The sequence below is a fragment of the Mixophyes fleayi genome, chromosome 2 (genome assembly GCF_038048845.1).
Source record: "Mixophyes fleayi isolate aMixFle1 chromosome 2, aMixFle1.hap1, whole genome shotgun sequence".
Taxonomy (NCBI): Eukaryota; Metazoa; Chordata; class Amphibia; order Anura; family Limnodynastidae; genus Mixophyes; species Mixophyes fleayi.
In genome coordinates this window covers 6,223,853-6,236,653 of record NC_134403.1, presented here as the reverse complement: position 1 = coordinate 6,236,653, position 12,801 = coordinate 6,223,853, and the positions used below count along the sequence as shown (strand labels likewise).

At 48.6% G+C, this 12,801-nt stretch overlaps 1 protein-coding gene across 7 annotated transcripts in view; it reads left to right on the top strand.

The window, feature by feature from the left end:
• ARAP1 (ArfGAP with RhoGAP domain, ankyrin repeat and PH domain 1) overlaps window positions 1–12,801 on the top strand; it is a 141,580-nt gene that overhangs the window by 120,619 nt on the left and 8,160 nt on the right. For 5 of the 7 annotated variants that reach the window (XM_075198342.1, XM_075198341.1, XM_075198345.1 and 2 more), the window contains 8 exons: window positions 1,363–1,462; window positions 4,437–4,584; window positions 5,558–5,641; window positions 5,724–5,789; window positions 7,551–7,668; window positions 8,116–8,232; window positions 9,161–9,288; window positions 10,106–10,147. In XM_075198342.1, coding sequence (XP_075054443.1) covers window positions 1,363–1,462; window positions 4,437–4,584; window positions 5,558–5,641; window positions 5,724–5,789; window positions 7,551–7,668; window positions 8,116–8,232; window positions 9,161–9,288; window positions 10,106–10,147 — 803 coding nt within the window. The remainder of the gene's footprint in view (window positions 1–1,362; window positions 1,463–4,436; window positions 4,585–5,557; window positions 5,642–5,723; window positions 5,790–7,550; window positions 7,669–8,115; window positions 8,233–9,160; window positions 9,289–10,105; window positions 10,148–12,801) is intronic. The other 2 variants (XM_075198344.1, XM_075198343.1) reach the window with 1 other exon arrangement.

Sequence of the window (12,801 nt, the reverse complement as noted above, 5' to 3'; positions counted from 1 at the left end):
CTTTTCACCAGTAGCTCCATGGGATCTAAACTTGGTTCTTTCTGTGCTACAGAAGCATATGTAGATAGATTGTTTTCCTTTGCATAGAACAGATAGCCTCCTTGTTCTTTGTGATGCAAAAAAGAGACGATGGTCAGGATCAAAGCAGACAGGAGATGACAGCAAAAATACAACTAGTCAGGCGCTAGTACTGTTTCTTGTTAAACAATTAATAAAGAACAAAGAAAAAGAAGGGATGAGAGCGCTATTAATTATATTAGTAACAAATGTATTAAATAATAATAATAGATAAAATATAAAAACGTTAATCCGCACAGCGTGAAAGCTCTGCACCTCAATATGATGCAAACAGGAGTTCAAATCAAATATATACTTATGCTCAGCTGTTATGACACATTATCCACGGTGCTCTGCAGGCAAAAAAAACTGTGTATTGAAAAAAGTGCGTCCGTGCACGCCAGGGTCCCCTGACTCGTTTCTCCACTCCTTTAATGGGCGGTTTGTTCAGAGGTCTAGGTTAGGAGATGAACAGGCTTTATATCTCAGAAGGAACCCCGGTTCCAGAAGACATTGCAGCCCACTCTACCAGATGAGTGCCGTCTGGGCAGTACGACATTGAGCCTTGGTTGATTTGTTGGGCTGCAACCTTGTCCTCCTTCCAAACTTTTACCAAGTTCTACAGGTTCAATGTCATTGTTTCTAAAGACGCAAACTTTGGACAGAACGTTTTTGTGCCCAGAGGTGTCTGAGCATACCCTCACCTAGGGGAAGCATTAGAACCTTCCCAAGTTTAAGCAGTGCCCCCAAATAGGAAAAGAGTAAAATACAGAATCCATTCGGAGGGGGACTGCCATACCACCCCTTTTTGTTCTTTGTTCTGTCTTACTGTTGAGTGCTGATCCTGTTTGATTATTTCAGTCCTATCTTATGGGCCTGGAAGGGGCATAGAGAGGGAGGAGTACGTTCAGACAAGTTTTATTGTAGATTAGTGACTTACTCCCAGCACAGCGCCCTCTATACCCCATGGTTGAGCAGTGTCCACAAATTGGATTCGGAGAAATGGACTTTCTGATGAGTACAAAGCTCCTCGTACAGTGCTGCCGGCAATATGTGAAAGATGATTTCACTGTTGGTTTACGACACCTAAAATACCCGCTTGTATTACAGCTGGATGTAGAAATGTTGCTTTGGGTTTTCAGACTAGATGGACGGTTGCTGGGTAGACTCTTACATATTGCTGCTAGTAAGTGTGGAGCGTTAGTTACCATGTGGTGGTAATTGTAAGTAAGGTTAGATTGTGACCTGTCTGTCAGTCCCCTGTCACTGTCTGTACATCAGTCTGTGATTTCTCCTCCTCCCCAGGCTCAGACGATGAGAGAATCCAGATGTACCAGGAGCTGCTGCAGATACTTCCACCTGTAAACATGGCGACACTGAAAGCACTGACCGGTCACTTACACAAGTGAGTATTCTGTCCTGCCCAGGCTGTCACATAGGACATCTGGGTGTCTCCTGTCCAGGCTGTCACATAGGACATCTGGGTGTCTCCTGTCCAGGCTGTCACATAGGACATCTGGATGTCTCCTGTCCAGGCTGTCACATAGGACATCTGGGTGTCTCCTGCCCAGGCTGTCACATAGGACATCTGGATGTCTCCTGTCCAGGCTGTCACATAGGACATCTGGATGTCTCCTGTCCAGGCTGTCACATAGGACATCTGGATGTCTCCTGTCCAGGCTGTCACATAGGACATCTGGGTGTCTCCTGCCCAGGCTGTCACATAGGACATCTGGGTGTCTCCTGTCCAGGCTGTCACATAGGACATCTGGGTGTCTCCTGCCCAGGCTGTCACATAGGACATCTGGATGTCTCCTGCCCAGGCTGTCACATAGGACATCTGGATGTCTCCTGCCCAGGCTGTCACATAGGACATCTGGGTGTCTCCTGTCCAGGCTGTCACATAGGACATCTGGGTGTCTCCTGTCCAGGCTGTCACATAGGACATCTGGGTGTCTCCTGCCCAGGCTGTCACATAGGACATCTGGGTGTCTCCTGTCCAGGCTGTCACATAGGACATCTGGGTGTCTCCTGCCCAGGCTGTCACATAGGACATCTGGATGTCTCCTGCCCAGGCTGTCACATAGGACATCTGGATGTCTCCTGCCCAGGCTGTCACATAGGACATCTGGGTGTCTCCTGCCCAGGCTGTCACATAGGACATCTGGGTGTCTCCTGTCCAGGCTGTCACATAGGACATCTGGGTGTCTCCTGCCCAGGCTGTCACATAGGACATCTGGGTGTCTCCTGCCCAGGCTGTCACATAGGACATCTGGGTGTCTCCTGTCCAGGCTGTCACATAGGACATCTGGGTGTCTCCTGCCCAGGCTGTCACATAGGACATCTGGATGTCTCCTGCCCAGGCTGTCACATAGGACATCTGGATGTCTCCTGCCCAGGCTGTCACATAGGACATCTGGATGTCTCCTGCCCAGGCTGTCACATAGGACATCTGGATGTCTCCTGCCCAGGCTGTCACATAGGACATCTGGATGTCTCCTGCCCAGGCTGTCACATAGGACATCTGGATGTCTCCTGCCCAGGCTGTCACATAGGACATCTGGATGTCTCCTGCCCAGGCTGTCACATAGGACATCTGGGTGTCTCCTGCCCAGGCTGTCACATAGGACATCTGGGTGTCTCCTGCCCAGGCTGTCACATAGGACATCTGGGTGTCTCCTGCCCAGGCTGTCACATAGGACATCTGGGTGTCTCCTGCCCAGGCTGTCACATAGGACATCTGGATGTCTCCTGCCCAGGCTGTCACATAGGACATCTGGATGTCTCCTGCCCAGGCTGTCACATAGGACATCTGGATGTCTCCTGCCCAGGCTGTCACATAGGACATCTGGATGTCTCCTGCCCAGGCTGTCACATAGGACATCTGGATGTCTCCTGCCCAGGCTGTCACATAGGACATCTGGATGTCTCCTGCCCAGGCTGTCACATAGGACATCTGGATGTCTCCTGCCCAGGCTGTCACATAGGACATCTGGATGTCTCCTGCCCAGGCTGTCACATAGGACATCTGGATGTCTCCTGCCCAGGCTGTCACATAGGACATCTGGATGTCTCCTGCCCAGGCTGTCACATAGGACATCTGGATGTCTCCTGCCCAGGCTGTCACATAGGACATCTGGATGTCTCCTGCCCAGGCTGTCACATAGGACATCTGGATGTCTCCTGCCCAGGCTGTCACATAGGACATCTGGATGTCTCCTGCCCAGGCTGTCACATAGGACATCTGGATGTCTCCTGCCCAGGCTGTCACATAGGACATCTGGATGTCTCCTGTCCTGGCTGTCACATAGGACATCTGGATGTCTCCTGTCCTGGCTGACACATAGGACATCTGGATGTCTCCTGCCCAGGCTGTCACATAGGACATCTGGGCGTCTCCTTTCCCGGCTGTCACATAGGACAACTGGGCGTCTCCTGTCCAGGCTGTCACATAGGACAACTGGGCGTCTCCTTTCCCGGCTGTCACATAGGACATCTGGGCGTCTCCTGCCCAGGCTGTCACATAGGACATCTGGGCGTCTCCTGTCCAGGCTGTCACATAGGACAACTGGGTGTCTCCTTTCCCGGCTGTCACATAGGACAACTGGGTGTCTCCTTTCCCTGCTGTCACATAGGACAACTGGGTGTCTCCTGTCCAGGCTGTCACATAGGACATCTGGGTGTCTCCTGTCCAGGCTGTCACATAGGACATCTGGGCGTCTCCTGTCCAGGCTGTCACATAGGACATCTGGATGTCTCCTGCCCAGGCTGTCACATAGGACATCTGGGCGTCTCCTTTCCCGGCTGTCACATAGGACATCTGGGCGTCTCCTGTCCAGGCTGTCACATAGGACAACTGGGCGTCTCCTGTCCAGGCTGTCACATAGGACAACTGGGCGTCTCCTTTCCCGGCTGTCACATAGGACAACTGGGCGTCTCCTTTCCCGGCTGTCACATAGGACATCTGGGCGTCTCCTGTCCAGGCTGTCACATAGGACAACTGGGCGTCTCCTTTCCCGGCTGTCACATAGGACATCTGGGCGTCTCCTGTCCAGGCTGTCACATAGGACATCTGGGCGTCTCCTGTCCAGGCTGTCACATAGGACATCTGGGCGTCTCCTGTCCAGGCTGTCACATAGGACATCTGGGCGTCTCCTGTCCAGGCTGTCACATGGGACATCTGGGCGTCTCCTGTCCAGGCTGTCACATGGGACATCTGGGCGTCTCCTGTCCAGGCTGTCACATGGGACATCTGGGTGTCTCCTGTCCAGGCTGTCACATGGGACATCTGGATGTCTCCTGCCCAGGCTGTCACATAGGACATCTGGATGTCTCCTGCCCAGGATCATTATAATATCTCTCGGTTTCTCCTGTTTCAGTATCCAGCACTTTTCAAACATCAACAAGATGAATGTTCACAATCTGTCCATCGTGTTTGGCCCGACGCTCTTCCAGATGGACGGAGGGAACAACAAGCCGGCCCAAGTGGTGGAGGACCTCATCGTTTACTACCAACCAATATTCAATGTATGTACAGGAGCTAAAGACGTAATACTCTGATTATTACATTGTATCTATATTGTGCCGTCATATCTGCAGCTCTGTGCAGGGTGGTGACGTGTTAGCCGGAAGCACTGGGTAGTAAGGACCAGGGGCCTGATTCATTAAGGATCTTAAATGAAGAGGTATCTTATTTCAGTCTCCTGGACAAAACCATGATACAATGCAAGGGGTACAAATTAGTGTTCTGTTTTGCACATAAGTTAAATACTGACTGTTTTTCATGTAACACACAAATATCACCTTTAAATTTCAGTGTACAAATAAGCTATCAAGTATTTGTGTGTTACATGAAAAACAGTCAGTATTTAACTTATGTGCAAAACAGAAAACTAATTTGCACCCCTTGCATTGTAACATGGTTTTGTCCAGGAGACTGAAATAAGATACCTTCTCATTTTAAATCCTTAATGAATCAGGCCCCGTATTACAATGTAAAGAGAATGGGAGGATTAATATACACAAGGTATTGGTACTCCCCAGGAATAAGAGATCTCTCAGTGGGTTTTCTGTCTGTAGACAACACCTGGTACCTTTGTTTAGATGCCCTGATTGGCTGCCTGTCCTCTGCGACTCCGCACAATGGTTCTACGGCAGAATTCAGTGGTCAGGTCAGCACAGGGTATACAGAGTAATGAAACATACGGAGTAACGCACCTTATTACAGGTGTATAATCGTGTACTAGACACAAGCGGAGGCTGACAGAGCGGAACTGCCCACAAGCTGGAGAAGACAATAGGACAGTGTAAAATAATAGACCTATAAAGGGAAAGGTAAGATAGCTGGTTTTATTGTGGGCTGCAATGAAGAACTGTGTTTTCAGAGATGTACTAAACGTTTGGAGGGTGGACTTCCAGGAGAATGAGGGCCCCGTATCTTACATCCCACCCCTTAGCCTGACAGCCACCGGTGTCATCTCAGTGTCTTTTCTCCACCCAGGTGGACAGCCAGGAAATCCAGAAGCAGCTGGACGTCATCGCGGCCATCATAAAAGTGGGCAAGGATAAACAAGGAAAGAGCAGGGTGAGACGGCAGATGTGGTGCCCGTGTGATGACCGAGGTGCTTATTCTACCCAAATCTGAACAGGTTTCCTCTTCTTCCTAGGGCTGTGACTTTATCTGCCCTGTCTACCTGATGGAGAAGAAGGCAGATTGTGAACAAAGTGTGCATGTAAGTACCTACCTGTGCCATGTCACTATTAGTGGCTATGTAAGTACATACATGTGCCACGTCACCATTAGTGCCTGTGTAAGTACCTACCTGTGCCATGTCACTATTAGTGCCTATGTAAGTACCTACCTGTGCCATGTCACTATTAGTGGCTATGTAAGTACATACATGTGCCACGTCACCATTAGTGCCTGTGTAAGTACCTACCGGTGCCACGTCACCATTAGTGCCTATGTAAGTACCTACCTGTGCCATGTCACTATTAGTGGCTATGTAAGTACATACATGTGCCACGTCACCATTAGTGCCTATGTAAGTACCTACCGGTGCCACGTCACCATTAGTGCCTGTGTAAGTACCTACCGGTGCCACGTCACCATTAGTGCCTATGTAAGTACCTACCGGTGCCACGTCACCATTAGTGTCTGTGTAAGTACCTACCGGTGCCACGTCACCATTAGTGCCTGTGTAAGTACCTACCGGTGCCACGTCACCATTAGTGTCTGTGTAAGTACCTACCGGTGCCACGTCACCATTAGTGCCTGTGTAAGTACCTACCTGTGCCACGTCACCATAAGTGCCTGTGTAAGTACCTACCTGTGCCACGTCACCATTAGTGCCTATGTAGGTTTTACTTCTCTGTCTGTAGCCGTGGATCGCTGTTTGTAGTGGGTTGACCTGGCGTTATACTGGATCTGCGGTCCGTAGAAGTCGGGAATGGGGATGTGAGATTGGGGTTGTTGAGTCTGCGGTATCCAGGTTTACTCTGGGAGGTGAATCCAATTAAACAAATGGAATGGATTAGGGTATTAGTTTAGTTTCGGGTAGGAAAGACCGTAAGTGTATGAGATAGTGACTGAGAAGGTGGCTAAGACAGCAGCTATGGTATGTAGTAACGGGAAGTTAAATTGGGGGTGCTGAGAATATGATGGAGAGACGTGAGATGCGGTGAGCGAGAGAGACGTGAGACGGGGAGAGCGAGAGAGACGTGAGATGCGGTGAGCGAGAGAGACGTTAGACGCGGAGAGCGAGCGAGACGCGAGGCGCGGAGAGCGAGCGAGACGCGCGGCGCGGAGAGCGGGAGAGACGCGCGGCGCGGAGAGCGACGCGCGGCGCGGAGAGCGAGAGAGACGCGCGGAGAGTGAGAGAGACGCGAGACACGGAGAGCGAGAGAGACGTGAGATTGATATTATATAGATAGATACCATAATAGGGGACACAAATACTATGGGGAAAAATATAATAAATGAGGAAAATAGAAAAATAAGAAAGCAAAAGATAAAAAATTCAAAATCAATAAAGTGATTAAAAAAAACAGGAATAGCGATCAAAATAAATAAATGAATGTAATAATAAATCACTATATCAAACTGTTAGGGTTGTAGATATGTCCCAAACACGTTTCACCCCAATATGTGTCTATCCAAGTACCTTCCATCTAGTGTGTGTACATACAGTACCTACCTCTGCTGGAAGTACCTCTCAGTGGGGTTGGCTCTATGTGTCCCTTCTTCCTGCAGGCGATTTAGGCGCTGACAAATATTGTATTTAATTAGCAAAGCACATTCCCCTGTCGGCTGGTGATAGCGGCACTTCTATAAATTGTTGTGAAACGCATAATTTTTGACATATGAATGATGCATTTTGCTTATAGCTGCCATTTAATTTAAGTCTTGCTGTAGTCATTGCATGAACCTAAACACTGAACGCTGCTCCTCACTATAAAGTAAAGACATTGATATTGTTGTTTATCCTAATCAGATCGCTGTCACTATGACGGCGCAGGAGCTGACGGAAACGCTGCTGGAGAGGCGGAACATCCGCGTGAGGGACGGAGATTACTGGAACTGCTTCGAGGTGGATGACTCCGAGGAATTAGGTGGGTAAATCTGACGGCTTCAGCGGATCAGCGATGCTGGTCTCGCAGATAATCATGTTCAAATACAAATAATAAAATATAACATCAGCTTCACAGTTTAAGGTATTTTCATAACTGGAATAATTTAAGAATGATCTCTTAATGGATAATACAACACTGAGCTGGGTGATGGTAAACGGTCATTGTGCGATCACTTTTAAGCCATGGATGGTCGATAATGCATAGTAGATCCAGAGGCGGAACTAGTGATCTGTGGGCCCTGGTGCAGGGAGACAGAGAGGAGGGAATCGGGGCCCTGACCTTTTGCATCTGCCATGCAGTGGGCCCCATTATCTCCATGGGCCCCGGTGCATGGCACCTGATGCGCCAATGGTATTGAATATCGAATAATGGTAGATCCCAGAATAATTGTGTTCTATGTAAAGGATGTCCGCTATCTGTTCACAGAACGCCCCCTACACTTCTCCGAGAAAGTCCTGCCCATCTTCCACTCTAGAGACACCAACAGCAGCCACCTGGTGGTGAAGAAAGACTTGCAGATGGATGGAATGCTGCACTATATCAGTAAGTAGTCGCTGACCAGTCACAGAGGTCATGTGATACTCTCGGGCTCATTCAATAAACCGACTTCTTTATACACAGCTACCAAAAAGTGGAATGAGCCTCACAGATCCACCTGCATGTTACTTCATCTACAGCAGCCCCCTTTCCCAAAGAGCGTAGGGTGCCCCCTGGTCTGGTGGTAGTAGGGGCTTACACCAGATCTGATGTTGAGGGTGCAGTAGTTATACCAGGAGCAAGAACAGGACCCAGCAGTGTATACAGCAGGATAAGGTTAACACTGGGTGTACAGCTCCTCCAGGGATGGGTAAGGTTCAGGCAGCGGTCAGTATGGCAGCGGTCAATGTCCAGTCAGAGTTCTAGGTCCAGGCAGCGGACAGTATAGCAGTATCCTAGGTCCAGGTGACAAGCAGTGTGGCATCGGTCAGTATCCAGGCAGAATCCTAGGTCCAGGCAGTGGGCAGACAAGGACTCGCACAGCGTAACTACAACTATCACCAATAAAGACAGACCAGACTCCCTGCACTATGAAGAGTAGTGAGCCAATCAGAAGCCCCCAGCAGAGCCGAGCCCCCTAATGATTCGCTGCAATGCGATCATGAGATTGCGCTGCTATAATAATTAGTCTGTGACTCGCTTGCCTTACCAACCCGGCAGCTGAGGATCGTGGCGGTCCGGGCCCCCCATGCTGACAGTGTCTTCCTTCTCTATCATATGCTGGGAAGTTCTGCCTCCTGTATTTGGTATTTTGTACAAGACTCTAAGACACTTTATCACTTTCCACCCTCCACTGAAATGGAGTTTCTGCATTTCTATGGAACTAACCATAAAACATGAATTATTCTTTAATAACCACAATCCCATCTCTGCCACACCCACCCCTTCTCTGTGATATGCCCAATCTTAGTCCACTCCCTCTTCCTTCCCACAGAAACCCGGGGGGGAGACTCCAAGAACGGTATGATGAAGTTCCGTGAAGAGAAGTTGTTGGGCTTCAGTTTCCGTGACCGTTACTTCATGCTAAACAGCTCCGCCCTGCGCATGTACAAAGAAGTGCGGGTACGTAGAGCCGAGGACAGGTCATGGGACAAACACTGTTCATTAGGAATACACTTTATTTACAGACTGAGCCAACACCACATTGGGCTGTTTTCAGTTTGAGCCATAGATTGATAAAATAATTATTGATTATGAAATTGTCATTACTAGGGGTTACTTTGTTTACAAACATCCAGTACTTAACATTTTGTATTTTTATTTTATTTTTAAACATAAAGTAGTTTTGCACTTTGCAACTTCCTGTTTCAGACACACGTTACTTTTGTTCAGTTTAGTAGAGATCCCCACACTTACAATTAATGCTTCTTGTTTGTAATGTGAATGTTCAGACGTGCATCACCCGCTTTGTCTCCTTTGTTTAAATAGAAACGTATTTATAGTTAATAATATCTTTACAATAATTTCATATACCACCAACAAGTATACCAGTATGTAACATTAATTACAGCCATAAGTCAAGATGCAATCCATGTAGACTTAGTCACATTTAGAAACTATAAAGTCACATAAAATTATTGCTGTTATAGGGGACAAGTACTGAGTACAATGTTGATATATTCTGATAGGAATCCTCTGGAACGAATGCAGTCTCTTCGATGTAAAAGCCGCTATAAGCTGGTGTATGATAGAAGCCTCCTCCACCATATAATGTCTTTACATCAGCATTGGCTCTCCTGTTAGATTATACCAATGTTGTGCACAATATCTGTCCACTTTCGCTGTCTGCTGTTCCTGTAACAGGCAGGAAAAAGCATCCATGTTATTGCTGCTACCCGATCCTATGTGTGTCTTATAACCCCCGTCCTCTGTTAAGCAGAACATGAAGGAGCAGAGCTTGTCCTGGGATAGCGTAAGTGAGGTGAGAGGATTCTGGGAGGATGGCGGCTTTGTGTGATTCCTCCTCTATGGTGTGGGTGGCGGATTTCCTCTCACTCCCCATGCCCTGTGGCAGTGATTCTCACCTGGGATACTTTCTGGTGCTCTGTATTTACTAATCCACATTTAGAGCTTTGTTAAAAATCTAGTGACCTCTAGCTAGTAACCTATCCCAGTCTGTCACTAGCAACAGATGCCTGCAAGGTGGTAGAGCAATATGATTTTGTGGGTGCATAGTCGTAGCTTACAGCCAAGCCGCTTCTGGCGGCAACTCTATTGGCAGTTGGACTAATATTGATTTGTAGATTGAATTGATATTCATGAGAATGCAGCCTATCCAGTCACTAGGAACCAGTGACATCACTGAGAGTGCAGCCTATCCAGTCACTAGGAACCAGTGGCATCACTGAGTGCAGCCTATCCAGTCTCTAGGAACCAGTGGCATCACTGAGTGCAGCCAATCCAGTCACTAGGAACCAGTGACATCACAGAGAATGCAGCCTATCCAGTCACTAGGAGCCAGTGACATCACTGAGAATGCAGCCTATCCAGTCACTAGGAGCCAGTGACATCACTGAGTGCAGCCTATCCATTCACTAGGAACCAGTGACATCACTGAGAGTGCAGCCTATCCAGTCACTAGGAGCCAGTGACATCACTGAGAGTGCAGCCTATCCAGTCACTAGGAACCAGTGACATCACTGAGAGTGCAGCCTATCCAGTCACTAGGAGCCAGTGACATCACTGAGAGTGCAGCCTATCCATTCACTAGGAACCAGTGACATCACAGAGAATGCAGCCTATCCAGTCACTAGGAGACAGTAACATCACTGAGAGTACAGCCTATCCAGTCACTAGGAGCCAGTGACATACCTGAGAATGCAGCCTATCCAGTCACTAGGAGACAGTAACATCACTGAGAATACAGTTTATCCATTCACTAGGAACCAGTGACATCACTGAGAGTGCAGCCTATCCAGTCACTAGGAACCAGTGACATCACTGAGAGTGCAGCCTATCCAGTCACTAGGAGCCAGTGACATCACTGAGAGTGTAGCCTATCCATTCACTAGGAACCAGTGACATCACAGAGAATGCAGCCTATCCAGTCACTAGGAGACAGTAACATCACTGAGAGTACAGCCTATCCAGTCACTAGGAGCCAGTGACATCACAGAGAATGCAGCCTATCCAGTCACTAGGAGCCAGTGACATCACTGAGAGTGCAGCCTATCCAGTCACTAGGAGCCAGTGACATCACTGAGAGTGCAGCCTATCCATTCACTAGGAACCAGTGACATCACTGAGAGTGCAGCCTATCCAGTCACTAGGAGCCAGTGACATCACTGAGAGTGCAGCCTATCCAGTCTCTAGGAACCAGTGACATCACAGAGAATGCAGCCTATCCAGTCTCTAGGAGCCAGTGACATCACTGAGAGTGCAGCCTATCCAGTCACTAGGAACCAGTGACATCACTGAGAGTGCAGCCTATCCAGTCACTAGGAGCCAGTGACATCACTGAGAATGCAGCCTATCCAGTCACTAGGAACCAGTGACATCACTGAGAATGCAGCCTATCCAGTCACTAGGAGCCAGTGACATCACTGAGAGTGCAGCCTATCCAGTCACTAGGAGCCAGTGACATCACTGAGAGTGCAGCCTATCCATTCACTAGAAACCAGTAACATCACTGAGAGTGCAGCCTATCCAGTCACTAGGAGCCAGTGACATCACTGAGAGTGCAGCCTATCCAGTCACTAGGAACCAGTGACATCACTGAGAATGCAGCCTATCCATTCACTAGGAACCAGTGACATCACTGAGAGTGCAGCCTATCCAGTCACTAGGAGCCAGTGACATCACTGAGAGTGCAGCCTATCCAGTCACTAGGAACCAGTGACATCACTGAGAGTGCAGCCTATCCAGTCACTAGGAGCCAGTGACATCACTGAGAGTGCAGCCTATCCATTCACTAGGAACCAGTGACATCACAGAGAATGCAGCCTATCCAGTCACTAGGAGACAGTAACATCACTGAGAGTGCAGCCTATCCAGTCACTAGGAGCCAGTGACATCACTGAGAGTGCAGCCTATCCATTCACTAGGAACCAGTGACATCACTGAGAGTGCAGCCTATCCAGTCACTAGGAGCCAGTGACATCACTGAGAGTGCAGCCTATCCAGTCACTAGGAGCCAGTGACATCACTGAGAGTGCAGCCTATCCAGTCTCTAGGAACCAGTGACATCACAGAGAATGCAGTCTATCCAGTCTCTAGGAGCCAGTGACATCAAAGAGAATGCAGCCTATCCAGTCACTAGGAGACAGTAACATCACTGAGAATACAGTTTATCCATTCACTAGGAGCCAGTGACATCACTGAGAGTGCAGCCTATCCAGTCACTAGGAACCAGTGACATCACTGAGAGTGCAGCCTATCCATTCACTAGGAACCAGTGACATCACTGAGTGCAGCCTATCCAGTCACTAGGAACCAGTGACATCACTGAGAGTGCAGCCTATCCAGTCACTAGGAGCCAGTGACATCACTGAGAATGCAGCCTATGCAGTCACTAGGAGCCAGTGACATCACTGAGAGCGCAGCCTATCCAGTCACTAGGAGACAGTAACATCACTG